The sequence below is a fragment of the Corvus hawaiiensis genome, chromosome 6 (assembly GCF_020740725.1).
Source record: "Corvus hawaiiensis isolate bCorHaw1 chromosome 6, bCorHaw1.pri.cur, whole genome shotgun sequence".
NCBI lineage: Eukaryota > Metazoa > Chordata > Aves > Passeriformes > Corvidae > Corvus > Corvus hawaiiensis.
In genome coordinates this window covers 62183310-62208055 of record NC_063218.1, presented here as the reverse complement: position 1 = coordinate 62208055, position 24746 = coordinate 62183310, and the positions used below count along the sequence as shown (strand labels likewise).

Here is a 24746-nt window from a genome sequence, read left to right as displayed (position 1 = left end):
TGAAGGGCTGGTGTTTTCAAAGAATCTCAGCTTACATGTTCTTCTCCTGTCTAGAAACCAACTGGAGCATATTTGAGTTCTCTCAGCAGCCCACTGCCTTGGGAAGGAGAGGAGTATTTGAAACCAGAACTAGAAGATGATCTCCTGCTTCAGTTTGGTAAATAACTGCTTCAGTATGACTCCTGCTTTGTGGGATAAATGTGGTATTGTCAGAGTTCATGTCATGTGAAGCCTTGTCACTGTTACTCAAGTGATTTATGTACCTGAGAAAGTCCACATACTAATTATATCTAATTTAATTATATCTAAACCAAATACGTCTTCTGGAAATAATCAAACACTGGTATTTAAGAGAGCTTGAATTCTGGATTTATTTGCCTTAACTTAGAGCTAGCTTCTAGGATATTTGCTTTTTCTGCCTAGTCTTGTGTTCTGTAGTTAGTCCTGTCAATTTCAGTTGTTCCTTTTTGTAAATCAACCTGCTTGTACAAAACATCCAAAGACAGAAATAGCATTAAATGTTTATGATCTGCTGTGAAGCCATACATGATTGGTAGGTATTCTTTTTCCTTCTTGTTTCATCAGATATAGAAGATCTTTGTGAACCTGTAAAAGTTTTGCCTTCTAATGGTTTAAATGATACCATGGTGCTCCTTGAACAATTAAAACGTGCGGAATACAGAGCCAGAGCCGCAGAAGCAGCCTTGGCTAGAGCACAAGATGATCTGCAAAAAATGAAGTAAGTGTCTGAATTGAAGTTTTGGGATGTTTTTATTTGATGTGTTTTAGAGTAGATGTTCATGTTCAAAGACCAATAGAAATTGAAAGAAGTAGTAGAATGTAACTATGGAACAAACCTTGTGGTGGGACTGTAGGTTTGACTTGTTTGTTGTAGGTGATTAGTAAATGTCTTGTAGATGGTTAGCAAAAACTGCACAAAACCTGCACAGATTGAAAGAACAAAGTATGCTTAGGATAGCTAAGCAAGCACATGACTCAGAAACAGGTATTTTCCTTCAGACTACTCTTTGTTTTTGAGACACCTTTCTGTTAGTCCTTTAGGTAGGAACTTGAACACTGAGGATGTACACACTGGAGAAGAGGGAGAGACTGAAAAATTAAATCCAGGACTCCAGATATGTTCAGAGTTGGCTTCAAACAATAGTTGTTAGTAGAGTTCAGTCACACTTTGGAGAAACTGGTAGTAAAATTAATAAATCAACTTTTTTCAGCTACTTTTGTTTTCAGTATCAGATGAGGGTTCTGGTGGTAAGAATATTCAGTGCATCACAGTCAGGAATCAGGACATCCTGATTTAGATTAGCAATTTCTAAATCTTGAAGTCTGCAAAATATGGATTGATGATGCTGATGGATAACATGGAAATACAAACTTCATTTAAATCCCCTACAAACATGTCATTTCAAGATCACACTGACTGGGCACTGAGGAACTGAAATGGCATTTAAGAGACTTGGAAAAATAATTCATGTTCTTTTGTGTGAGAAGTTAATCAGCAAAAAAACTTGTGTTGTAAAATACATTTGAGGGTTTGTTGTACATTTTGACAGTACACACTTGGTGCTACAGGTAACTAAGTGCACCAGAATAAATTCATGTATTCAAATCCTCTCAGCTGTGAACAATTATTTATGCTAAAAATGGTCAGTTTTGTCTTCAGGTGAGTTTGAATTTTGCAAATTGTACTTTATAGCATACAGTGCTTTTCTGGTATCTCTGTGTACATAATGCATTCATTGATCATAAACAGTAAGAATGAAAGAAGTTTGTCACTGTGCTTCAAAAACTTGGGCGTATTTTCTGTGTGTCTTTTTGCCTTTCTTGTGTTCCATTCATTTTCATTTAAAAAAACCCCAACCTTCTCAGGTCATCAGTAGCCGTTTCTTTTGAGCTCTCTAAACATCAGTGAGACTTACAGAATTTTGATTTTTTTTGAAGTTAGTCTATCAAGTTATCTGCTCTTGTAAGAGGGAGCCTTTAATTTTTCTTTCTCCATGCAGCCTCTTCAATTCAGCAGGGATTGGTTGGCAGCAGAAATAGCCAGATGTAGATCTGATGAAGCAGCACAGTTTTAAATTATGGACAGATGAGCCAGTTGCATTGTAGTAGTCTAAATGCTGTATTTCAGTGGTTTGTGCTGGAGGTTATTCCACAGAAAGAGATCATCTGCTCTCAGGTAAACCTCTGTGAAAGAAAGACGGTAACAGTTCTATAAATCAGGTCGCCTCTAGCGTTAGATGTAACTTAGAGATGTAAGAGCACAGCTTGTCTATGTTGAGTTTTTTAATCTGTCACCCGTTTAGAGGTGATGGCTTTTGTTTTAACTTGTCTTTTTTCTTGATTAAAAAAGACAGTAGGGCAGCTTTGTCTCTGGAGTTTCTTTGGTGCTTGTGTTGCGTGCATAGGTTAGAGGAACTATTGGCTTAAATAATTTTAAATTAAATCATTTATGTCTCACACGGTGCTTATACTTAATTGTGTCTCATAGAATCTATTTTATTAAAGTTTAAAATTTTGTCACGTAGATATTTGTATAAAAATAAAAAAAATGCAAAGTACTATAGTAAAGAGCAATATTAAAAATAAGATCCTGACGGTTTCTGTGTAGGCAAACACAGGAAGTTTCTGAAACTGACAAAATTTCAGTACAAAATCCCTTACCATATTCTCTTCCCCATCCAAACTAGCTGAGCAGGGAAGTATTTGAAATGTCAGGAATGAAACAGTATTTTTGGTTTTGTTGTTCCATAAGGAGAGTACTGGTAATGAGACTGTTACCTACAGTTTCTGTATGTGACGTTCCCATTTAAGAAAGTATGATTGCCATTAAAGGTAAGTGTCAGTGGTCTAGGATGCAACTTTTGTTGCTATTGGACTGTAGACCTTGGAGGAATATTGTCTGGCTGAAGGGTGTTTGCTATTTCACTTCATTGTGGATGTAGTATGATCTGTTTGTTAACATCTAATGGTGTTTTCATTATAAACCCCTTGTGTATTTTGTCATCAAACCTGCTTTGAGGAATGAGAACATGGAATCATGGAATGGTTGGGTTGGAAGGGACCTTAAAGCTCATCCAGTTCCATCTCCCCTGCCGTGGGCAGGAACATCTCTCACTAAACCAGGCTGCTCCGAGCCCTATCCAGCCTGGCCTTGAGCACTTCCAAGGATGGGGCATCCACAGCTTCTCTGGACAACCTGTGCCAGGGCCTCACTGCCCTCACAGTAAAAAATTTCTTCCTAATATCCAGTCTGGTTTTCTGTTTAAAAGCCATTTGTCCTTGTCCTATCATCCCATGTCCTTGTCCAAAGACCCTCTCCATATTTCTTGTAGCCCTTTTAGGTACTGGAGGGACACAGTGGGGTCACCCTGGAGGCTTCTTTTCTCTAGGCTGAACAATCCCAGCTCTCCCAGCCTTTCTTTATGTGTTGTAGGGAGTGCAAGACCAGGGAGGAGGGAAAATAAGCAGCCTGAAATTAAAGTAATAAATTGAATTTTAAGCTCTGTTTTCTTTTCACCCAGATGCCTCAGTTTTAAAATGATTTCTTCTACCTTCCAGTAGTCACCCAGTGTTATGTGGGCTGCAGTTCTTGTGCTCTTTGTGTCAGAGTCCATATCTGCATTGCACAGCCTGAAACACCTTGACCACTGCAGTGCTGGCTTTTGTACCAGCAAGTGCAAAATAGATAATTCTGCCTTAAAAATAGAAACTACTCCCCACTATTTCACTGCTAATAGTTGCTTGCTGTAAGCAGAACGCAGGGCTTGCAGGAGGGTGCTGGAGGGAGTGCGGAGGTGCAGCAGCCCCGAGGAGCCTGCAGAGGGAGGATGTGCACACCCAAAGCTGGTCCCATTGTTGCCAAAGCCCCGGGCAGCCTGGATTCCTTCCCTCTCCCAAGCCCTTTCTCCCCCCTGGCCAGCCTGCTTTTCATGGTCCCATAAACACGTCTCAAGGGTATATTTAAATTGATTACAGACAATTTGCTCAGGATTTTGTGATGAACACAGATGTCAGGAGCAGCTCGTCATCCAGCGCCATTGCAGACCTTCAGGAGGACGAGGATGGCGTTTACTTCAGCTCCTATGGGCATTATGGGATACACGAAGAGATGCTAAAGGTTAGAAAGTCATCTCCACTGCATCTTAGTAGGACTAAAGAGGAGAGGTGCAATGAAGTGGGCCGTGTGCCTGTAAATGTACTGCAGAGCAGCTGCATTTTTAACCCTTTCTGTCCAGGAGAGCTTTTTGGTGGCAGTTGAACTGAGAGATCTTTTTTCAGTTTTATTTCCTTTGTATAAATTTTCTTTACAGGAAGCATTAGGAACATAAAATCATTTATAGTTATGCTTGATATTACAATACCTGTACCACAGCTCTACTTTGCCAAAAGTAGCTTTTTCCTGTTTGTTTAAAACATGAAGGATAAAACATAGTACAGACAGTGAATATTTTTCTTTAGTTTTATATTTTCCTCGCAATTTAAATTTGTTAGGCAAGACCATTTCTCAAATATTGCGGTTTTCTCTTGCACTGGGTAAACAGAAATTGTTACTTGTGCACAGTTCAGTGTATTAATAACGTGACATTGAACAGCTGGAACAGTACGCTCCTTTTATATGCTAAAGATGAAAAAAAAATGATGCTTAAAACTTCTCAAAGGCAAACCTATGCATGCCCTTTTAACTTTAAAGTAAGAAAAAACAAGCACAAAGCCCAACAGCTTCAAATTAACTTGTAAATTAAAATCTCTTAATGCTTCCTTTCAGAGAAAATGTCACAGTTGTGAAAGTTATGAGCAGTTCTATCATTTTAAGGCATAAATAAATAAAATTCCTGTCTAACGTAGAGTAGAATACAGAGTTGTGAAGTGACTTTGTCCCTGCAGCTAGCATATAAAGCTTTCAGCTTTGTAAATCATTTAGTGGCCCCAGTGCAGAAATACACATGAATCTGTGTTAAGAATAGTGTGAGTGTGAGGTTAATATTAAGGGGAGGGGATTTTACAGAAGCACAGAAATGGCTGCAGAAGTAGAAGAATGTTTTCCAAAACATATGGTTATAAAAATACAACTGAAGTCTTGAAGATAAATAAAAATAATAGGTGTTTGGTTTTGCAGCTGTATAAAGCTGTCATTTGACATGATGTAGGCTATAGGATGAGGAAGCCTTTCTGCTGGCTAATAAAGTTTACAATAAATCTGCACCTCTGCATGAGGAAATTGGTACAAAATTGCATTTTACTGATTTCAGGGTATGTTTGTCAGAATGCTTTTAAGAAGACTTTTGACTTTTCAAAACATAGGAAAACGATTGTTTTTATTCTGTGCACATTGAAATTTTTTCTTTTTGCTAGGCATTCACTATGATTTTTTTTTCCTGTTTACCATATTTACATAAATATAGTGGCTTACTACATGAACATTTTATAGAAAGCAGTCTTGCTGTCTGAATTGTAAGCCCATTTCTGAAACTGTTCAGTCTCAAAACCTTTTTTTTTCCTTATGCCTGGTAGTGGTAGAGACAGAGTTTCAATTTTGGGTTTTTTTCTGCAAATACTTCAGAGGTGGAGCAAGAATATTGTTACTTCACAGTGGTCAAGTGACTGGTGTTTCCTTTTTTCTACCTTTTTGCTTGAGAATTTCGTGGATGACATCTTAATAAATTTTTTTATTAAATATAATAAGTTATTTTTAAATGATATTTTTAAAAATTAAAAATAAATATAATAAACCAAGAAATCATCACGTGGAGGTGTTGAGTAGGAGAAGGGGACTGATGAATAGACACCTGAAGTGCTTGGCTGTGGCTACAACTGCAATGAGTTGGGGCAGTGCTGACGCAATGTGAGGGGCAGAATGCAAGGCTGAAAGCTTTCCAGCTGGCTGCTTTCTCAATTGATTATTTATTTTTGAACTTTTTTGGTCCTTTCAGCAAATCCTATTATATACTGCAGTAGAGGTGAAGTACTAAAAATAGTTGCTCTGAATATAATACCATAGCAAATGCAATATGGTTTTAAAGGATCGGGGTTTCTGTTATTAATATTAATTATGTAGGATTTTCAAGTAGAATTTTCTGAAATAAACCCCAGCTGCTTCTCTGGGTCATGTGTGTGTGATAGTACTTTCACACCTAAAGCTGGATTTTAACATTTTCAAGCCTCAAAATAAATTTTTGTCTCCAGAATTTTTATTATCATATCCTTTGTTTTCAGTCACTGTTTTCGATCTCGTTCTTTTATCAAAATAGGCTTTGTTCTTTCTCACTGTAGAAAATTTCTGTTTCTCTGTTGTTTCTAGAAATTCTTAACTTGCTGCAGTAGAAAAAGATTAGATTCAATAAAAGCACTGGGATTTTATACTTCAGCATTATTTGCTCTAGACAAAAAATTGCTGAAATTTTTTTTTACATTTTCTGCAACACTTGAACTGCAACAGCAACTCCAAAACCTGTATTTGGCTGTCAATTTGTGGACCTGCTGATGCATGTTAAGAGAATCAATGTTTTAATAGATTACCTTGCTGGTAAACCGAGCTATGCTGCTGGCTTTGATATACTAAGTACCATATATGTTTTGTTCTATGCTTGAAAATATTCCAGCTTCTCTGGCCCTGTTGTCTTTCAGTCAAACTTACACTGTGTTGGACTTTCATAAAATGGGCTGTACAGCTTTAACTACTAGCTTGTCATCAGATTGCAAATTTGCAGCTTGTTCAGAAATAAAAACAATTTGATGCTGAACTTTTTTTTTTGAAGAAATCTCAGTGTCACAGGGGTGTCAGAGAACAAAATATGATACAAAACATTTTATGAGCTTGTGATTCAAATTTTCACCATTGTATGGGGGTTTCTATGTAAAGTTGGTGTAGTATTCTCATTCTGTTACTGCTGTTCCTGGATAATGATGAACAGGTATTAAGAACTTTGAAACATTGAAAAAAAAAATAGCAGAATCAGGAAACCACAAAATAGTTTCTTATTTTTCCTCCAGCTGAGGCAACTGGCTTCATTTGCCACAGTAAATTCTGAAATATTATCATATGGAAGTGTCACGATTGCAGGGGCCATGTAAGTACAGTATGCACAAAACATCCTTAGGCCAAGTTAAAAAGCAAGGTGTTCAGCATTTTTGAGTTTTATGCTGTACCTAAGTAGAAAAAGTGAACCCTCTTTGTTCTTTGACTAATAGGATAAAGTCCGTACAGAGAGCTATCGTGACTTCATCTATCAAAACCCACATATCTTCAAGGACAAGGTGGGTAAAACTGCTCAGAAGATACAGTAATTTCTGTGGTTTATTTTGTCTCAAGTGGTAGAAAACCTGCAGGTTAGCTACTCTGTAGCTCTGGGAATGGAGAGTTGCAGTGCCAGGATTTGATTTAATGTGCTCTGGCTTTATTAGGTGGTGGAGAGCTGTTGAGCTGCTGGAGGGTGCAGCATGCTGATAAGAGCAGTGGTGATCTCTATTGTCATTGTGCTGTGTGCCATGGCGGGGGGTTCATTAATTATCTTGGTGGGGTGAAGTTGGGCCTCTCTTGTGGAGGATATTAGGTGGAATCTCTCTGAGGGCTCTTTACCAGGATTAAGTGAATTTCTGTGTATGCCTGATACAGTAAAAATGTCCTGGAAGCCCAGGAAAGAATTCATATGTAACTGATTTTTTTGAATTAGTGCTGTTTTGTGTCTCCAGACTGGGCTGTTATTATTACAGGGCTTGGAACTGTGAGCTGGTATTTCAGTTGCAGTGAGGAGGGATTTCACTAGGATTTTACAGTAGTTATGACCCCTGTACAGTAATGATCCTCTTCTTGTCTTTTGTATTTCTGCTGTCTGTTTCTGATGAGTTCATTGTGTTTTGAGTTCACAGAACTGTAGGATGGTTTGAGTTGGAAGGGGCCTGCAGGATCATCCAGTTCCAACCCTTCTGGCCTGGGCAGGGACACCTTCCACTAGATTAAAGTTGCTCAGAGCCTCATCCAGCCTGGCTTTGAATGTTTTTTTTCAGGGATGGGGCATTCACACCTTGTCTAGGCAACCTGTGCTGGGGCGTCACCACCCTCACAGGGAAGAATTTTTTCCTAGTATCCTATCTAAGCCTACTCTCTTTCATTTAAATCCATTCCCTCTTGTTCTGTCACTCCAGGCCCTTGTAAAGAGTCTCTCTTCATCTTTCTTTTAGGTTCCTTTTAGATACTGGAAGGCCACAATTAGGTCACCCCAAAGCCTTTTCCAGGCTGAACAATCCCAATCCTCTCAGCCTTTCTTGGTAGGAAAGGTGGGAGAGATACAGTTCTGTCCTGGCAGGAAGTATTTCAGTGTTTGATAATGCCTGTTTTTTGTATGTTCTACCTCAGTTTTCAATTGGCAACTACAGCAGGAAAAAAAAAATAGGAAATAGTTTTCTTCCTTTTTTTGCCTGAATTCATGTCATAAGCCTGTTTCTACTAAACATTTCTACACCCTTTGATTATAGTGAGAGAACAAGCAAAAGTGTTCTAGAATTATGCCGCCAGCTGCCTAAAGGATGCAGGTGAGTGCGTAGGTGGGCAGCTCATCTAACAAAGCAGAAAGATCAATAAAGGAAAGAAAACTTCCCGGAGAGAAATTTAGTTTCACAGATGCCCCTAAAATTGATAACTGCAGGTTTTCACAGGGTAAGACTGATCTGAAGTTACACAAAATGTGAGGCCTTGTGGAACAGTAATTTTTCATGATTGATAGTGTTTCTCCTGTGCTGTATGGACACGCTGGGAACATTCAAAGCAAAAAGTAGATTAGCTGTTAGAGTCGATGTTGCTTCAGCCCCAGGAGTAGATACACATGCTCAGGAAATGGCTTAGACAGTGTGTGCACTTACTCTGTGTAAAAGCATTCAACTTCTCTGAAGAAAATCTCAGTTATTGCAACATCTGCAAACTGATTTCTGAACATGGTTTTTGCAGCAGTTTCTCAATCAAGGTTACCTCAAATTCATGGTGTATCCAAACTCGTCATGGTGTGTTGAGGTTGAACTGAAAGGCAGATTCTCAGTTGCGTTGATTTCCCAGTATCCCCCATCCATGTGACCAGTGCCTTGCTTAACTTCCGTGTCTGGCCAAATGATGTAACTCTCTTGGTACACTGATATGGAGAATATATGGAGTTTTCTGCAGAAATCTGGCTTTGAAGTGACATCTGTTACACACTTCTGCTGAAGGAGCTGTGTAAGATACTTTGGTTAACTTAATGTATTGTATAATGCTTTCAGAACCATACTAATGAGTGAAAATTCCAACTTAAAGGCTGTTTTCCCTTCAATTTTAATTACAATTAAAAAAAAAAGAAAAAGTCTGATTCTGTATTTCCTGGAACTCTCCTATGGTATTCCTCCCTAGAAAACACATGGTGCTGCTGATGCTTGGTTTTTTCTGAATGGAGAATTGTGAGGTAGTTTGGGAGAAGCTTTTTCAAAGAGCTGAATTTGTATATCCACTTTTGATGCGAGTCTGCATCCTAACCTTTAGGATACTAAAGAGGTGTGATTGCATGGTGATAGATGATAACAGAGTATCTAGGATCGTTTATTGTGCATATTGTATTCGGAGCCAGCCAATTTGTTTGTTCTCTGTCAGCTTTCAAAATAAATTATTAAAACTTGAATGAATCCTTCTTGCTGCCTTTGTTTTCAACCTGTCAAATGTATTTGAGATAAGAATGGGACAATTCAGGTTACCTGACAGGAGTAATGAAGGTGGATGTACTCAGTAAAAGGAAATGTGGTCCATTTTACAATGAAATTATTTTTAGGTGGAAAAATAACTGTTTAGTAAAGCATGTTGCCATACTTAGTTTTTGTTGAAGGACTGAAGTCTGAGGCAAGCATCAATGCCATATTCAGGGAATAAAATGTGCTTTTAAACCACTGTGCTACTAAGAGTTCATTGATGAAATTAATTTAATTGGCCAAAGTCCCTGGCCTCCTGTTTTTCTGAGTTTCAAGTAATTTTTTCTGTCACTGAAAGTAGGATATCAGTTTTGATTGGACTGCAGAGGAGGATGTGAAGCTGCCATGTGTTATGGTGCAGTCAAATCACCAGTCCAGCTGCTCCAGGTATTTGGTGAGAGGCCATATGTGATCACTGCAAGAATGCGTGAGCTATAGACCCTTGTCCTTAGGCTAATTGGTGATCACTCTGCTTGTCTTTCCCTTCCTCACACCTATTCCAGCTTGTATATTTTCTCTCCAGTGCCTCTTTCTCCACCCCATCCCCTGCCTAAGGGTAGATGAGTTCCATCTGGGTTTTTAAGTGACCAGGGCATCTGTCCAAAGTGGTGTCTGTTTTGATTTTTTTCCAATTTGTGGTGATTGCTCTCTTTCATGCAACTGTACATCAAGATCGTTCTTTCACAGTGGTTTATTTTTGGCTGTGGCTTCCAGCTGTCATGGCTCAGTAATTTTGTTAACTACCATAGGTGAAATGTTAGAATAGGTGATGTTGGGGGGTGTGAGATGTCAGCAGCTGGAAGAATATTGATTTTTATTTTCTATTCCTGTCTCCAGCAGATTCAACTTAGGGATTTCTGTAGCCATAGCATGTTCTCATGTAACTTCTGAGTTGTAGAGTTGACTCCTTTTGAAACATAGCTGCAAAAGAGTTGCAGGTGGAACAAGTAACTCTATCCACAACTTCCCTTCTCTCTGCACAAGCTGCTGTAAAAAGTCATCGTACTGATGCTTTTTAGTCTGTTTCCAGGTTGTAAATGGCTCTACCAAGACAGGTGGCAGTCAGTTCTTCAGTCATTGCTTCCCAGACCGCCACAGCAGAAGCTCCTTTACACTGTACTGCTAGGGATAAACAGCTGGTTTCATTCATGCTGGCTCCAGGATCGTTGTTCTGTGTCCTTCATCAGAATGTATAAAATTGTATGCAAGGAAGACAAGCAGACCTGAGGTGCAGAGCACTCCAACATTCTCTTTGCTGTTCTTTGTCAGGTGAAATGCAAGGTTTTGTTGGGCCAAAGCAAGAATGATCAGTAGCTTATAAGCTGGAAAGTGTATCAGCAGCAGGGTGCATTATTGCCTTGAAATATTTTGTAAAATGGGGTTATAGATCTCAAATGTGGGATTGATTACTGAGGGATTTGATACCTTCTTTGGAAAAATGTTTAATGTAATGAAAGCTGTGAGGGTAGGTTTTACAGCACTGTGTGCTCTGAGGAGAAGAGACAGTGAAATCAGTTTTCCTTTCTAATAAATTCTTGCTATGACTGGTAATTCTGACTCAGTATTCTTGTCAACTTCAGTTGTACTTAAGTTGTATTTACTCTCCTATTTAGGGCTCACGTATGGGAAAGGCAGTCTGTTTTTACAGTTCTGATTCTGTTCACGGTTAAATGCTGTACCTGATATGAGTGCTTAGGAAACTTGTTTTGATTTTCAGACTTCAGCACATTTTTTGGCTTAGTGCTTAGGGTTTTTTAATGCCGTTAGTAAAGCTTAGCTATATTAGATAGGAGTCTAACAATAAGACCACTGATGATCTGGCCAATTCAGTAAAATACACCCTCAGAATGTCCAGAGATGCCTTTCAGCCCCCGTAATTCTGTGGAAACATCAAGCCTGGAACTCAGCTTAAAAATCTACTGTAACACATTCATTGTGTTTTTAGCTGTTGAGAAGTTTCCAGCCCTTAGAAGAAATACACTGTTATGATAGCAAGGCCTGGAAAAGGCTACTTGGTGAAATCTCTCTTGATGAAGCTTAAAACTGCTGGCAGCTCAACTCTACTTACTAATAAATTCAATACTCTTTTCTTAGTTGCTTCACATTTTTTCAGTCTCCTGTAGTAGCTAATATGTGATATACAAAAACCCAGGGATTTTCATGGATCTTACTGGGCTGAGTGTACTTTTTGCAGCTCTAGTGGTGAAATTTACTCTTTCATGAAAACTCTAGGGATTCCATCTTAACTGGATTTTTTTAGCTCTATTTTGATTATAAATAGTGTTAGACAGAAAGTATTTCTAGGTGTTAAACTGTGCCAGTGACCATTTTAAAAATTAGTCATCTTGAGCCATAGCTGTTTTGAGGCACTGTGGCCATGTCTGGCAGAGAATTCCTAAATAAAGTTTCTGAATAGACTGTTAATTAAAATCTGCAGCTAGAATATGTTTCTCCAGTGCCAGTGCTAAGTTCAATTATCAGTGATTCAGTGATTAAAATTGCTCAGGCTATAATTTCCTTTTTCTCCTGTTTGTGTAACATTTTAGGTGTTTCCCACGTAATTGCTTGCTGTTGTTTCCCATGTGACTGGGTTAATCTGCAGCTGGAGTTAGTGTGCTTCATTGTCTGTCTGGAAAAGGTGGTAGAGTGTGGAGTTAGAACTGCAGTTTGACTTGGATATCTCTGCATGTAACAGCAAGACTTTATTCCTTCTGTTGGAATATGGTATCCATATCTATATGATGTAGAAAGAGGTGTAGAAAAATCATAGCAAGGGAAGTAAGATGGTTTTGCTTTCATTTATTCGTTTCAGGTGGTTTTGGATGTTGGCTGTGGAACTGGAATACTCTCCATGTTTGCTGCCAAAGCAGGTGCGAAGAAGGTGATTGGAGTTGACCAATCTGAAATCATCTATCAGGCCATGGACATCATTAGGTAGGAAAAGTTGTGGTTGTTAGTTTTCTGTTTCTTTCTAGGAATTTTAAATAATTTCTATATTTTGGCTGTGTTACAGAAAATAAAAGCCTTACCCTGTCAGCTGCTCTCCCCTAATTCAGCATTGCTGAAAGTGCATTCTGTCCTCTTCATTAGTGTCAGAACTAGCACTGAACCCTGAGAGACACCTCTGGTACCTGGCTACCAGTTAGGATTTGTACTCCTCCGCTCAACTCTTGAACCTTATGGTATAGACCCATCTCCTGGTTCATTTATCCACTCCACGTGTCACTAATTTGACTAGGGAGAATATGTAGGGAGGCTGAGCATAGGTAAAAAGCAAGCAATGACATCTGAAGACTTGCAAAGGATTTCCTAGGGTGAGGTAGGAGGAGTGTAGGTGTACATGTGCACTGTTGATACCTGAAGCCTGTAGGTTTTTTCATTTAGGTTGATTTTGTAAGAGCAACTGTGAAAAAGAAAATTCTGGTAGATGCTGAAGAATTTGGGAGTCACAGGTTTTTTTTGTGCAAGCTCAAGTGGTACAGAAGTAATGTTGTCTGTGCAGAATTTGTTAGGTACCAGTTACACATTGGTGGTGCAGCACTGCACACTTGGATGCTGTAAAATTATGTTATTATGCTGTAAAATAAATATCTGCTTGGGAAAAGCACCATGTTAAACCTTAAGTGCATTTTGACTAAAATGCTTTTCTAGCACAAGAACTCATTCCTTAAAGAGAACTTTTCCCATGAGTCCCTGACATTTTCAGAATGGTTGCAAATGTGAAATAGTGTTTTATATCTAATGTACTAGATAACAAATTCAGGGCTGTTACAACTTTCAACAAGTGCACAAAGTCCTTTGAGTGTTATTTATACTTAAGGGAGAGTAGAAGTAACAGTCAATATGTATTATCTTTGGGGAGGAGAAGGGCAGGCCTCTAAGAAAAACAATGAATCAAAGCTCTTAAACTCTTAAGAGTGATGAATTGCCACTTGAAGTACACAGCAAGTCATCAGTAAGGCTGCACATTTATAGGTACCTTCTGCTATAAAAGGTTCCATTCACATTAAAGTCTCCAGTTCACATCAAAACAATTTATATTTGTCTGGTTAAACCTACTTTTGCTAAAGGAATAAAGCTGACAATGTTGCAGTGGAGTAACAAATATTTATTGGAATACTAAACAACTCTGTAGCTTAAAAAATGACTGCTGGGGCGTGCTTCCACCTGTGGCTCAAGTATGTGCTCAAGAGCTTTTGTCCCTCCCAGAATTCAGGTTAATTTCTAGCATGCTAATTACTGGAAACAGTGCAACCCATGTGTGTAAGTAAACCAGAATACATAGCCTGAGTAGCCTTAAAAATAAACTTATTTTACACTAAATTATTGCCTTTTCTTTTTCTTGCTGTGAATAGTCCCTGTAAAATTTCTAGCACAGTGAGTGACTTGATTTTTGTCACTCATCACTGTTAAGCTAGAATAGAAAGTTGAAGCAGACTTCCTAAATAGCATCTCAGTTTTTCCTACAATGTGTAAATTGCCTTGGTTGGTTTGGGGTTTTTTAAACATTATAGTTGAAAACAAGTATGTAGTAAATTAATCCTTTTCCTCTCTGTTGATTTAAATCATGTCCTTGGATGTGGTCGTTTAGAAAGTTATCTTTAGATCTCTTTTAGTCCTTCTTAAATTATTGTTGTGGGTGGTAGCTCTTTAACATTTCTCACTTTGAACTTCTGGTTCAAATGCTCTAACTTCTGTTTAGAGCATTAAATAGGATATTAGTAATAAACTGCTGCCTTCTAACAGAAGACTGTCTTGTGTAGAGGATTTAATTGATCTTTACAGCAGCCCATGTGTTCAAGGAGACCTTTGACCCTTTCCTTTCCCTCCCTTCATACTGATCGTTCTTCCATTGTCTTTTAGATGGAATTTTTAATGTCATTACTGGTTTGTATTGAAAACCAGACAGAATGTAAGAGCAAGATATCAGGATAGGGAGGGAAGGGGTAGAGATAAGAACTGCAGTGGGAAGATAAATTTCTGTGGTGAGAATACTTTCCTGTCCTGTCCATAGCCATGGTAATAAAGATAAGTGCAAGAAAGACTAATATAATTCGCCAGGAAGAAAAACAGTACATTTCAAACATTTACACACTTAGTGATTTCACTGTCATGCAGGTCTTGTTTCAAAACGTGTCGTCCTGTCACAGTCCCTCCCTCCTTATGCAGGATGGTTGTGCCATGACGTGCATATGAGGTAGTACCTGATCACTGCAGGTACTGAACATTGCAGATGCTTTTGCCCAAATCACAGTGGGGAGGGTGCCTTTATTGTGAAATAACTGTAGTACTGATTTAGAGGGAAGGTTTGTTCTCGGTGACTTTGCAGCTGGTTTGGTTAAATAAAAAACCAAGTCGTGCAAAACAGCTTTGTAAGGAAGTTAATTTCCATTGCTATCCTGGTGTGGTGAGTAGGCTCTGATTGCTGTGGAGGTCAGAGGAGGAGAAATTGGAATAAGCAGCTTGTAAATGAAGAGGACCAGCAGTTTTAAATTGTCCTCTTCTCTATTTTCCTGGTTTCTGAAGCTTGCACATTTGCATGCATGGCATGTTGGAGGTATACAGATCTATTGTCTGCCATCTTCTCCTGGCACTAAATCTGCTGCAATTTTTAGCTACTTGGAAATGTCCCCCCTGAAATATAACTGAGGAATAGTACATTCCAGTGCTTCTTGATTAGTTAAACCAAAAAGTTTGTGAGGGGAGAAACGTGAAATACAGATGTCAGTATATCTCTCTTGACAGCATAAATTGGAAATAGAAACTAATTTGTTTATGTTTTGACTTGTAGATTAAATAAACTTGAAAACATTATTACATTAGTCAAAGGAAGAATCGAGGAAGTTGATCTGCCTTTGGAAAAAGTGGATGTAATCATATCTGAGTGGATGGTAAGGTGCATGACTATTCTTTTAAAGTTATTTTCAGGAAGAAGATGTGTTTAATTTAATTTGAAAAGTTATTCTATGAGTGATGCTATTTTTTTTAACCAAAGCATCTATCATGCTTCCAACAGTGTCACTGACAATGTTAGAGATGGGATGGCAGTCCTGATTATGTGGTACTTGGACACAATTCCTGATCCCTCTTGTTCAAGCTCTTTCAAGTCAAGCTTCTCTGAGTACAGTTAGGCTGCTGTAGGTGCACCAAATTTCTGTTATGTGGTTGGTTTGCAAATCCAAATAAAGTGCAAATAAAGCACTCAGTCATACTGTTCTGGCTGCTCAGGTGAAAGTAATGGAGAAATATTGTATTAGTCATCTAGCCAGCTCATTCTGATGGGTAAAATACCTTCAGTCTGCAAATTCAGCTAGGGACTGTCCTGACTGTGCAGGAAAGGTGATAAGGAAGGGAGGTGCTGCCTCTGGAAATCTGCAGATACTGGGAGAGCTTGAAAACAGCATTGCTTTTCATTGCTGAGTTTTAGTATAACAGTAAAAACACTGATTTTAAAAGTACAAAATAAGTGTGATGGACAGCAGGAAATGCAGTGTCTGAATGAGCCATCTCCTGGAATCCACTGGGTTTCAGCTGTTGGCCTGTTACCTTTTTCATGTGGTGGCTGATAACTGTTACACACCTGTCCTTGCTACCTGCTGTTAATCCTAATAAAGAAATCCGTGTTGCAAAACCCAGTGCCAGCCTGAGTTTCACAGTGACATAGAAATGCCTGTTCCTCTCAAAAATGTGGTAGGAAACTTCTCTTGGAACTTTTTTTTGGTAAACTGCTATTCAGTATGCTCATATCACAGGCCTTCAAAAAGCACTTCGAAACACAGTTTTTCTTCATGCTAATTCCAGCTGTTGGGACTTAAAAATGCCTTTCTGCCTAAAATTTAAGATCAGTTATGAAAACTTATATTCAAGGTTACTTGTTTCTTTGTGGGGTTTGTTGTTTTTTTTAACAAACTATGGCTATTCTGCTATATACAAGGGCCTTTGGGGGACCGCGCTCACTGTGGATCCACACGTATCTACCTGTTTTTCAGGGAAAGATGAAAATAAATTGGTTTGCTTTTTTTTAAATCTTTATTTAATATTACATATATCAATGAACTAGAAATCTGCAGTTTTTCCTCCAGTGCTGTAATGTACATTATTTGAAGCATGAGCTTAATTTAGTGTTGAGGTCGCTAGTTTCAAGGATAGTTTAAGCCAATGGCTTAAAACAGTGATTTAAAAATAGCACGTTATGGTTGGTGATTTCTGACAGTATGGTGGCCTCACTAGAAATGTAATTATAGTCTTTCAGGGAAACTTCTGATCAGCTGCCTAATACATGCACCAAGATTAATGTTCCCAAAATCATATTTCTTCTCCTGGAGCCCAAGATTTGGTTTTAAAGGGAACCTGGGCAAGTGAGCTGAAGACATGTTGTAAATCAGTGCCTCTAAGGTGAAGTAAAGGATTTCAAAACTCAGCTCTTCTAAGAAATGTTGTATTGAATGTTGCATATTTTTCATTTGTGTGCTAATTTACCTTTTTATGTTGTAGTTACAGTGTCATGTGCACTTCACTTAATTAGGTATTATAAATATTTAGGAATGTTAGGATAGTTATAGGTTGCTGCAATACAGAGATAAAGAGGACAATTCTGTGGAAGTAAGATTGATAGCTGGACAGTGTGCACACTGTTCCAACGCTGTTGAGAAAGGAACATTATGTTACCTGTATGCAGATGAAGATTCCTCTTCATCTCTCTTTCTTGGGTGAATTTGCTTTTTCATTTCCTTCCCTACATGATACAGTGTGAAATCTGTTCTTACTATGTGAATGTAAGTGCTTGGAAATGTTGGAAATACCGATTCATGAGAGCAAAAAAGAATTCAGTATATGTCAGGCTTTGTCTCTTTATGTAGAGAATCTGTATGGAATGGCAGAAAAATTCTCATGTTTTGCTTTGTAACAAGAATATGAAAAGTCGCAGTGCAGTTTAGAAAACAAACTACTTTTAGATTAAGTAATGTCAAACCCTTTTGTGGAGCCATAGCTTTGTTTTGCTTGGTACAGAGTGCTGCTTAAGACCAGTACACAATAAGCTTTTTTTTTGCTGTTTAGAGCTGTGTCTGGAACATTAGAAAATTAAAAACAAGTATGAGGCAACAGAGAGGAAAAATACTGCATTCTCCCAGGATTGTTTCTAGATTAGGCTTTCTGAAAAAGCTGTCACATAGAGCAGTGTCTTACAAAAGGTACAGCATTGCATTATGAGCATCTCAGTGTGATGGTTTCTGATGATCATTTACTTAATTGCAGAAGTGACCTATGACTGCCACAAACTGCTTGCTATTCTTCCCTCTCATTTGTAAATTTGTTCCCTTAAATTATGGAAAAATGGGAGAAGCATCTTAAATATTACACAGTGGGCAGGTGTATGTGAGTGCATGTGTGTCTATGTAGAAATTCATATTTCAAATGCATACTTACCATTTTCCAAAATAATATTTTCCCAATTTAAATTCCTCTGGATATGTTTTTTTTCATGCTCCAAGGTTTAGAGGCTGAATGAAGAGCAACTGTCTCTTCAGTGGTTTTATTTAAGCCTGTGGAAGAAATGAGCAATGAACTTGTTTGTAAAGTACTAAATGCAGTTTGAGGCATCTGAAGTATGTGTGTTTGACGATGTTACCATCAGACCCGGACATTGCTGTGATAGTGTTCAACTAAACCCAGTGTGTAAAACACAGAGAGAGGCAGTGGGAGGTGTGACGAGCTGTGAGCTCTTCTCTTGCTGTCCAGAAGGCAGGTTGCTGAAGATGGAGGGCCTGTTGGACTTCCAAAGGCCCAGATAAAGCTGTTCAGACTTTCACTCCAAAGACAGCTGGACTTTCTTTTTAGCAAAACTTTGGTGAAGTCTGCAACCTGACACAAGGGATTTCTTGTGTGCTGTGAGCCAGGAGCACAAGGGAGAGCGGGTGGGCTGAAGGGCCACTGCACCCAGCAAACCACATTGTCTTGGGAAAGAATACAAGAATGGCTGAGTAATAGCCCATTCTAATAACCAAACAGGTTCTCTAAGGAGAAAGTCTTTCAGTTCTTGGAGAAAGGTTATTTGGATGTAAGAATGTGTGGATTTTATATAAAATACCACTCTTAACCTTGTTTTTGTGGAGGTTTCCCTGTCCAGGATTGTTTGATGGTCTGTATCAGGGCTGCAAGGGCTTCTGGTGCATCATCCTGCTTGCCTGCCTAGAGCTCTGATGTGTGAAACCTTTAAAAACCTTAATTTGTGTAACTAAAAATTTGTTTACTACTACCAGGCTCTAGTATTTTGTTACTTGTCTGCTTGTAATAAGTCACCTACAGATAAATCCCTTATTCAGGCTGTCGACTTACACGCATTCCTGGGCAGGAAGATACAGCATACAAAGGTGACTGTGTTACTGCTCACATACTTAGGCAGGGTAAACTTCATAGGCTGCTTATTGAAAAGATGAGTGCAGAAAGAAACAAAATGTATGTAATGCTTTACTGGAATGTTCTTGCACAGCTGCATCTGTGTGCAGATTTTTTTTGCCATCAGTATTGCTTTTGCATCCTTTCTCTAGTAAAACTATAAAGCTAAAGGTTGCGAGTTTTATTCACTTGAGAATATCTGCATTTCTTGTTTGTAAAGGGGCTTTACTGTGAGAGACAATTGCCTGAGATGGTTGTCTCAAATGTAGTGTTAGTGTACAACATGTACTCATAAGTTGGGGTTTTTTATGCAGCGCTTTATGGTCCTGAATGTGCAGTAGGGTTTTATACAAGATAAACCTGGAGAAGAGATGGACTGTCAGATTAAAATACACTGAGGATACAACCCGGTACTTGTCTTTCAATCATTTCTTTGGTCAGATAGCTAATATTTTCTTTCCTGCTTTTTGTTTTCTTACTTTTTATTTCTTTCTCTTTTTTCAAAATAATTTTGAAATTATGTGAGGATGGGCTGTGAACAGAGGCATTCAGGATCTAGGGAAAAGGACAAGGAAGTGAGCATATCTGAAACACTGGAAACCATCTTTTCTCTCCTTCCTCCTTTCCCCTGTTTCTGTGAGAGATACACAGTTATTCCCTTGCATGGTTTTTTTTTTGTAAACACCAGTAATGGGTATCACCTTTCTGCTCTTCACATCTTCCCATTTGCTGTTCTCACTTTTGTTTAAGGAAACAACAGGGTGTGCATAATGACAAAGTCAAACTGTGATTCTGAAATTTATGAGCTTGCTTTGTCAGTAATTAATTATTTCCTTTTTTTTCCTTTTTTTAATTAAATCATACATGAGAGATCAGCATGAAGGCAAACTTAGCATGTGGGAGATGGTGCTGCAGCAGAGCATGCTGAAGAATTTATGTGTAGCTGCTGCTTGTCATTTAAATGTGCTGCAGGTTTGGAGGGAATTTTGTTAAATAAAATGTAATTTTTCACGACACTGAGTGGGCCACATCAGTTCTGTGCATTTGTTAATGCCAGAGTAAATTTTGTATTAGAAATCAGAATCTGTTGTCCAATCTGTGTTGCATACCTTCTGTAACTTGTTCTACTCTGTAGGCCAGTGAAATCTTGTAGTTAGAAATTTCAGTTTAAGAAAATAATGCACTTTTTTATACCCCTGGAGATTAAAAAAGATAAAGTCGACTCTCTGGGCCAGTGATTTGATAGTTGTTTTTCATCTCATTATATATTCAGTATTGGGGCTTACTGAATCTGGAGAACCAGACCAGGTTCAGTAATGTTACAGAAAATAATAAAATGCATCTTTGATAGCAGGCAGAGGGGAAATACAATGCTTATTCCAGTAGTTAAACATTTCTTCTCAGTTCTATCTTTACACGTTTTTTTTCTGCTGTACCTAAAATTCTGCTAATTCTTGCTGTTGTAAACACACTAATGCCACTTTTTGATGCTTTGAAAGACCTTGAACTCTTTTTCTCCACAAAGATTATCATGATAAATACTGAAGCACTAAAGCTAAAAGAACTTGCAATACTTTACATTTTGATCAATTGGTAAAATATTTTTATGTAGCTTTGAATTAAAATGAAAATAAATACAAGAATGCTTTAGTATATTTGCATAATAGGAAAAAATCAACAGGACAGGATATTAAGGCATCAAAGATTTACGAGCCTTTTATAATTCTGTTAGGAATACAGAATACAGATATAAAGGACATATAAGAAAAGTAGCAATATTCACATTCCTGTGGATTCAGTGGGTGTCTCTTTGGGCAGACATGAGGCAGGGCAGGTGTGTGCTTGGACAGAGTTACTCCACAATGCTGTGTACGTCTGTTCCTGTCCAGATCTGTTTACATGGGGCTTTGTTGTTAGCTGGAGAACATTTTGTTTCAGCTTTGCAAATACAAGAAATAAGGATCTTCACGTTCCTTTTGAGAAGGAAATGGCCAGCTTTTTAGTAGGAAATGCATAATGGGACAGCATAAAATTTAAGGTGTTCTGGGCATTTGGGTTGTCTTTAACAGAGAAAGTGTCACCTTTTATGTGCCTTAGTTTAGCCACTATCAAGACTGTACTAATAGTATGCAGCTCACAGATTTGTATCCTAGAGATCTCTGCACTGATTGATTTTGAGGGTGTCACTACATGCTTAAGAAAAAATAAATCCTTGACCATTTTTGGGGGCAAAGCAAGAGTCTCCCATAGCATCATGGGGAGAAGGTGTCAGGTGTAATTCTCCTTCCAGAGGGCTCCCCTACAGGTGGGGCAGCAGGCTGGGAAATTGCATTCTAATTTACACTACAGATGAGCACAGCACACTGAGCAAAATGTGTAAGTTGTAAATGATTCGATTCAGTACCATTGATGCTTTATGTAACTTACAGGAATGCTATAATGAATTGGGAGGTGAGAGAACTGGGACTGGGGAGAGAGCCAACAGTACCAAAGTGGAAAGATCAGGGAAGGGATGGTGAGAATTTTTCTGTGTTTCTCATGAGAGAGTGCCTCCTAGCTCTACTTCTTGCACAGGTTGGCAGCCATAGTTAGTGGGCAGAAAGAAGGAAGTAAAGAGCTGAACCATAAAAATGTCACTTTGTGAGTTACTGACTCTTGCTGGTGAGTAGTGTTAAATATGTCCTAGAGGTTAGTTTTAAAATACTGTGAAAACAACTCATTTTCAGTTAAAGGCATCTAAAAATACTTTTTGTGAGCTAAACATGTTCTATTTTTAAGCGATAGGAATAATAGTATAAAAAACAAAACTGTGGTTCCATGCTGTGCTTTTGGCTTGCTGTGGGCATCGAATTATCCCTGCCTGACGCAACTGGAGCTCCTGGCCTTTTCAGCTGTTAAGCAAAGCTTGCTAACTAACAACCCTATTGCTCACAAAGCAGTAGTCTTCCTTCTGGGACTTATTCTAAGGATGTACAGAACTTGGGCAGTAAAGTGGAAGAACAGGCAAGACTGGGAAGAAAAGTTTTCAGTGGAGCACTATTACCAGAAGAAAGAGGCTGAGAAAAGGACATGGCCATTATTTTCACACTGTGTTCTTGTTGAATACAAATATGTCATGCTTCAGGTTTCTGGGGTTTTCAGTTTTGTTTTTCGTTCTCAAGGCTGCAGATGGTGGCATTTATAAGCAATTCTGAACTTCAAGTATTTTTAAGATCACTGAGTCCAACCATTTACCCAGCACTTCAACGTCCAGCACTAAACCATGTCCCCAGGTGCCGCATTCACAGGACTCTTAAATCCCTCCAGGGATGGTGACTCCACCACTGTCCTGGGCAAGCCTATTCCAGTGCTTTATAACCATTTCAGTGAAGAAATTTTTCCTAATATCCAATCTGGAACCTCCCTGGTGCAGCTTCCTAGCTTTCCTTTGTTAAATTACTGCTGACTGGGCTTGCAGGACTGCAGGTCCGAAGTCTGGACTTCAGTTGTCCATTTTGTTCTTGCCTACTGGCAGTCAGTGTATAAATTAAGCCATGTGGCTAAGCTGTGTTTTAAGCAAATTGAAAATTAGGATGCTAAATGAAAATTCAAAATCTTTGTTAGTATTTGTCTCGATCTTGTGAGGATGTAGATGAAATATGTTACAGTATTGAGTAAGAATGATGCTCAGACTTGGAGGACAGGAAAGGTATAAAATCAGTAAGTAAACTGGAAAACAAAGGGCTGTATATCTCATAAATCTGCAGTTTGTTTAGAAGTAGTTGAGAAAGTGGATGTTCTCTATAAAATGCTAGTTTTATTTAATACTGCTATATGGGTTTTTTTAATGCCTCAAATATTTAAATAAGGAACGCTTCCCTGTTTCAGAAAACGACTCACTGAAGTTTACAATAAAGTTACTCTAAATACCAATAGCAGTATGATTAACCTGCCATAAAATTAATTCCAACACAAAAAAGCCCTATGCAAATCTAGTTCTAACCAGTTTTATCCTGGAAATTTGGCAAGTCTGGGTGCTGCTAAATGATATAGAACACCCAGAGAACCGATGTCTTTGGTACATGATTTATTTCCACCTCTCTTAGTGAGCACTGCCCAGGGTGATACAGGGCACCACCAGGTTGCAAGTATGAAGAAGCAAAGGTGCATACCATTTGGTCTTTCTCTGACAATAGTTTTACTGTTACTTGCAGATCTGAAGGGGAAGGGATTTTTATTATTATTTATTTTTATTTTTCTTGGAACTTCACAGTTATTACTAAAAAATCAATACATGCAGCTTTCCACTTGGTCCGAGTTGAATTCAATGTCTTTTGATGTTGTAGGACCCTTGTTGGGTAATTATTGGTGTAGCTGGCATATTTATTGTCTTTGTGTGCTACATACTTGCAGTTTGGGAAATTAAAGATGATACTTTATATAACAAGTTTTGAAGTGACAGTGCTGTTGTTGAGAAACTCTGGGCGTATGGGCTTAAAATGTTCTTAAACTGTGTTGACAAAGTCCATCTGTAGCAGGACTAAGTAGGCTGCCTAAGAAACACAATGATTTCTAAGTTTTCTTTTCTACAAACAGGGTTACTTCCTTCTCTTCGAGTCAATGCTGGATTCTGTCATCTATGCAAAGGACAAGTACCTGGCACAGGGAGGCTCAGGTTGGTGCTCAATTCTTTTAATAAATTTAGCTCTGGGGGGAAGCTAAATGAACTCGGAGACTTGGAATAAGCTATGCATGGATGAGAAAGTTGCCAGTCTCAGTGAAAAATGTTTCCATTAGTGGGAGCTTCAAGGCATTAATTTACTGTATGGGTAATAGAAGAACATTAGATGGGGTACCAAGGTCTCAAGTTAATGGTGTTTTTAAGAATAGAGGGGGCTATTTATTCTTAAGTACAGACTAAATTTTTCCTCCCTAATTCTTCCCACACATATGGGCATTTCTTTTCCTCTCCTGAAATCCAAGTTTCTGCATAACTAGGAACAGAGGAAAATAAGTTTTACCTTGTAAGATGTGATACTGTTCAAGCAAGCTACTGTGGATTAGAAGAAAAGTGGATAGGGTGTTTTTCTGAAGGAGGGAAATTGTGTGGGGAGGACATAGCTTCAAACACATGAAATAACTAATGGAATTACACTATTACAGTTCAGCATATTTATCCTGATGGTAATATGCTCTTTATTTTTAGGGCTTGAGGGCAGGGTTGTGAGAAAACAAAAGGGTTTGCTTTGAAGTAGAGTTCTTTTGCCCATTTAAGTAGCTAAGATAGTGTCGTCTTCAGCAGTGTTTAAATGCCTATAAATATTTATTCCTCTTGTGATGCAGCTTTGTGCACGAGTTCTGCATGTGCTTAATTCCTTTGTCAGTATTGTATTTCATATTGACCTTTTCAATTGTAGTCTTCAGTCTGGGTTTTTTTTCCCCTTTTGTGCTAACCATGCACACAGTTTCACGACACTGACCTAATGATTGGATTAATGACTGTGTCACAGTGCTTGCTGCAGTGCTTCCCTCTGATTGCAGTGAGCTTTTGTATACTACAGAGTGGAGCAGGAAAAATGGGCTTTATGCAGTTGTTCACAAAGCTGAATATACAAGCAAGAGATGTCTTAGAATATTTAGTAGCCACC

At 38.5% G+C, this 24746-nt stretch overlaps 1 protein-coding gene across 1 annotated transcript in view; it reads left to right on the top strand.

Annotated features, from left to right (window-relative positions):
- The window catches only part of PRMT3 (protein arginine methyltransferase 3), a 55244-nt gene that overhangs the window by 3049 nt on the left and 27449 nt on the right, over positions 1-24746 (top strand). The window contains exons 4-10 of the mRNA XM_048307644.1: positions 55-157; positions 586-739; positions 3997-4138; positions 7210-7275; positions 12536-12657; positions 15515-15614; positions 23695-23773. Of these exons, the coding sequence (XP_048163601.1) occupies positions 55-157; positions 586-739; positions 3997-4138; positions 7210-7275; positions 12536-12657; positions 15515-15614; positions 23695-23773 (766 nt within the window). The remainder of the gene's footprint in view (positions 1-54; positions 158-585; positions 740-3996; positions 4139-7209; positions 7276-12535; positions 12658-15514; positions 15615-23694; positions 23774-24746) is intronic.